The 4,038-nt window shown below is 43.3% G+C and overlaps 1 protein-coding gene across 1 annotated transcript in view; it reads right to left on the reverse strand.

Annotated features, from left to right (window-relative positions):
- Positions 1-4,038, reverse strand: part of LOC103197424 (melanocortin 2 receptor accessory protein) — a 53,709-nt gene that overhangs the window by 29,048 nt on the left and 20,623 nt on the right. Inside the window, exon 2 of the mRNA XM_007941309.1 lies at positions 2,519-2,618. Within this exon, the coding sequence (XP_007939500.1) occupies positions 2,519-2,618 (100 nt within the window). The remainder of the gene's footprint in view (positions 1-2,518; positions 2,619-4,038) is intronic.

Below are 4,038 nucleotides of genomic sequence, written 5' to 3' on the forward strand. Positions count from 1 at the left end.
TGTGTGTGTGTGTGTGTGTATAGCCACATAGTCTGAAAATTTTGAATTCTTCCTGTTAGTCTGGCCGCCATAGGAGAAATTTCCTCTTCTTCAATAGTTTTTCTTTGGATTGGCCCCTCTTCTCTTGTGATTTTGTGTGTTTTACTATTTTTTTGTTGAACTTGGACCACTTGTTATTTATTTATTTATAATTTTTATTGTGATCTGGGTGAAGGTTTACAGAGCAAATTCGTTTTCCATACAGCAGTTCATACACATTTTGTCTCATAACGTTGACTGCCTTTTTTTTTTTTTTAAACTTTAAATTTTGTATTCTGTTTTTTTTTTTGGGGGGAAATTTTTCTGATTAGGCACCCTGGTAATGCAGTAGCCAAACACTTGGCTGCCATCTGAAAGGTTGGGGCCTGAACCCACCAGCTGCTCCATGGAACAAAGATGCAACAGCCTACCTCCACAAAGACTCATAGCTCTGGGAACCCCACAGGACAGCTCGACTGCATCCCACATGGTCACTGTGAATCAAAATCAACCTAGTGGCAGTGGGCTTGATATCTTCTGGGAAACACTAAAGGGAACCTTTATCCTTAGGTTTTTTTCCAGTGCTGATTCAGGAGTTCTGGACACTTGATCTTTGGACGTCAATATGCATGCAATGGGGCTGGGTTTAGTTGGTCACAAATGCTGATATAAGTGGTGGGACTTGACTATCCTGTGGTGAAGGTGGGGGTTCTCTATGTCTTTCCCTCGTGGGTGGCCCTGCACAGGCTCTCCCAAGGTGTCCTACTGTCGGCCAAGAACCAACTGTTTCCCTGTGCCACCCCAACAGTCTGAAGTATTCTCCTCACACCCTGTTGCCCTTGCAGTTCCTCACAATCCTAGTGCCCATCTGTCTTAGGCCTTAGTGAGATTCAGCAGCACTCTCTCACACTGCCATGGTCTCCTTTTGCCACCTCCGAAATGCCTACAAATTCCCACAACCAATTTGCACTGCCCTAAAAAAAAAAAAAAAAAAAAAAAAAAAAGCTACACCTTCCTTAGATTAGCTCCCTTTCTGTGTTTCCTGTTTGGGATGTTACACAGCTCTGTCCCAAAATGGCTGCTATGAGTGAATGCTCCCGATGTTAGTAGTAAGGCTTCTGTACCTCCCTGCTCCTCCTCTCCCCCTCATCCGCACTCACCCTGAGTCCACTCTCCAGCACCTCAGTTGCTGTCTGCAGTTCTGAGATCTCAGTCTTTGCTTGTTTTTATTCATTGTTCAGTGAGTTAGTTGCTAGGAAGCAAATGGGGGTGTCCACTTACTTTGCCATCTTGTTTCAGCATCACTCCGTAGGATTTTCAGTGGCTGATTTTTTGGAAGTGGATCACCAGGTTTTTCTCCCAAGGAGCCTATTGTTGTTGTTATGTGCCATTGAGTTGGGCCAGACTCATAGCGACCCCTCCTTGGGTTTCTGAAGCGGTATCACTACAGAAGTAGATTGCCCAACCTTCCTTCCATGGAGTGGCTGGTGGTTTGAACCTCTAGCCTTCTGGTTAGCAGTCAAGTGCTTGAGGCAATATGCTACCAGAGCTCCTCTAATCACCAACCTTTCAGTCAGTAGCCAAGTGTTTAACTATTTGCACCACTGAGGGACTCCTATGGTACACAGAACCCACTGCTGTCAAGTTGATTCCAACTCATAGAGGCCAATAGGCATTCAATAACAGACAGTGGCCACAGATGCCTAAGATAAGGTCTTATTTTCCTGGTGAGCTGATTGGCAAGAATTATCATTTGGGCCTTATTTTCTTTAACAACTTTATTGAGATATAATTTTCATACCATAAAGGTCATTCATTAAAATTATACAATGCAGTGGTCTGTAATACAAGTACCCTGACTTATGACAGGGTTCGATTCTGATGACACCATTGTAAGTCAGTTCTGACATAAGTCAAATATCTTTTTCTTTTTAGCTTTCATTGTTATTGCCTTTTATCATCAGTATCCTTATCAATCCGATCTTTATTTGTCTTTGGGGGTTGGAAACATTACATATAAACATCAGCAAATTATGTGCTGCAACATGTATGTAGTATATATTACTAGCAATAAGATATTTTAAAAAGAAAGGTGGTCATAAGTGCAATTCATCATTACTTGAATACATTGTAAGTTGGGGACTACTTGTGTATTCATAGGGTTGTGCAACCATCACAACAATCTAATTTTAGAACAGTTTCATTATCCCAGGTGGAAACGTTATACCCATTAGCAGTCACTCCCCATTCTATACATTTCTTCCCTGCCCCAGCCCTAGACAACCACTAATCTACTTTGTTTCTATTCTGGACATTTCATATGAAAGGAATCATACAATATCTTATCTTTTGTGACTGGAAAGGGTCACTCAGTCATGTTGTAGCATGAATCAGTTCTTCATTCCTTTTTATTGCCAAGTAGTATTCCATTGTATTGATATACTATTGCTCACTATTTAACCATATGAGTGACCCACATAGCTATGCCCCTGCTTCTTACCTTATGTGGGAGGACCCTGACCAGGACATATAGAGCAAAATGAGGAAAAGAAGCACCACAAAGGCAGCCAGGCTCACCCAAAAGACAATGGCAATCAAATCTGCAGGAGGAAGAGATAAAAAAATTAGTGTTAGCTTGATGCCAGTAAACCAGCAGTGAGGGAAAAAAGAAACCTTCAAGTATTGCAGAGATCCCTGGGTGGTGCAAACAGTTTGCATGCTATTAAGCAAGCTAAAGGTAGGAGCTCTGGTGGCATAGTGCCAAAGGCATTTGACTGCTAACCAGAAAGCTGGTGGTTCAAATCCTCCAGCCACTCCTTGGAAGGAAGGTTGAGCAACCTATTTCCGTAGAGATAGATACTGCCTTAGAAACCAAGGAGGGGTTGGTATGAGTGGAATCCAACTTGACGGCAGAGAGTTTGATTTTGGTTTAAGCTAAAGGTTGATGGTTTGAACCCACATAGCAATATCTCATAATGGAGGCCTGGAAATCTCCTTCTGTAGAGATTACAGCCAAGAAAGCCCTATGGAGCAATTCTGTTCTGTGACTCATGGGGTTGCTGTGAGTTGGGGACCGATTTGACAGCAGCATGTCATTATTAAGTAATGAAACAGGGTCCTCAGTGTAGCTGCTCTCTTCTTCCTGCTTCTGAACTGTTAATGTTGGAAAGATATCCCATTAACAAAAACCTTGGGAAAAGCCAAAGAAGCAAGGAATGTGTTCCCCCTGCCCCCATCCCCCTGTCCCAGGCAACTAACCACAGGGCCAGTTTAGGTTGATTTTCTGTTTAATGAAAAACAGTAAAGGAAATTGTGGGGACCCATGGATCTGCTTTTTCACCTGCTTCTGTTGTTCAGAGCAATGATCCTGAGCTCCATCATGGCTCACTGCCAGAGGACCTCTTTTTCTGCTCTTCTCCCTACCAAGACGTGTTCCAGTAGCCAATGCCTTTATTCCTTGGACCCTTTCTGGGGTCTTGAAGCAAGGACTATGTCTTAGACATCTCAGTATCACCATCTCCCAGCACTGGAGATCTTAGGAAGGTCTCAGAAGATGTTTGATGTATAGATCAAGAAATGAACAAGGGAATGAATGAATGGGATGTTAGAGATGTGTGAGTCATTTATACAGAGAAGGAGGTTGATACCCTGAGGGTAAATAATGAAACTTAAGCAAAGAGTTAAGCAGCGGCAAGGATCCAGGTAAGGCTGGGGCCCCAGGCCATGCCTCCAAGTGGCAGGAAAGAGGCAGGGATCCATGTAAGGGGAGAGTGGAGATGATGGAGAGGTTTTGAACAGCTAAGGGACACAAACTTGTCTGTCAGTTTGTCCTACTGTGGTGGCTTGTGTGTTGCTGTGAGACTTGAGGCTGTGCACCAGTGTTTAAAACCCAGCAGGTTTGCACATGGTGCACAGGTTTCAACAGCTTACAGACTGAGACAGACTAGGAAGAAGGAGGAGGCCATCCACTTCTCAAAGAATTGGCCAGGGAAAACCTTATGAATAGCAGAGAAACACTGT

Source organism: Orycteropus afer, unplaced genomic scaffold, assembly GCF_000298275.1.
Source record: "Orycteropus afer afer isolate SDZICR_OR568_19922 unplaced genomic scaffold, OryAfe1.0 scaffold00078, whole genome shotgun sequence".
Taxonomy (NCBI): domain Eukaryota; kingdom Metazoa; phylum Chordata; class Mammalia; order Tubulidentata; family Orycteropodidae; genus Orycteropus; species Orycteropus afer.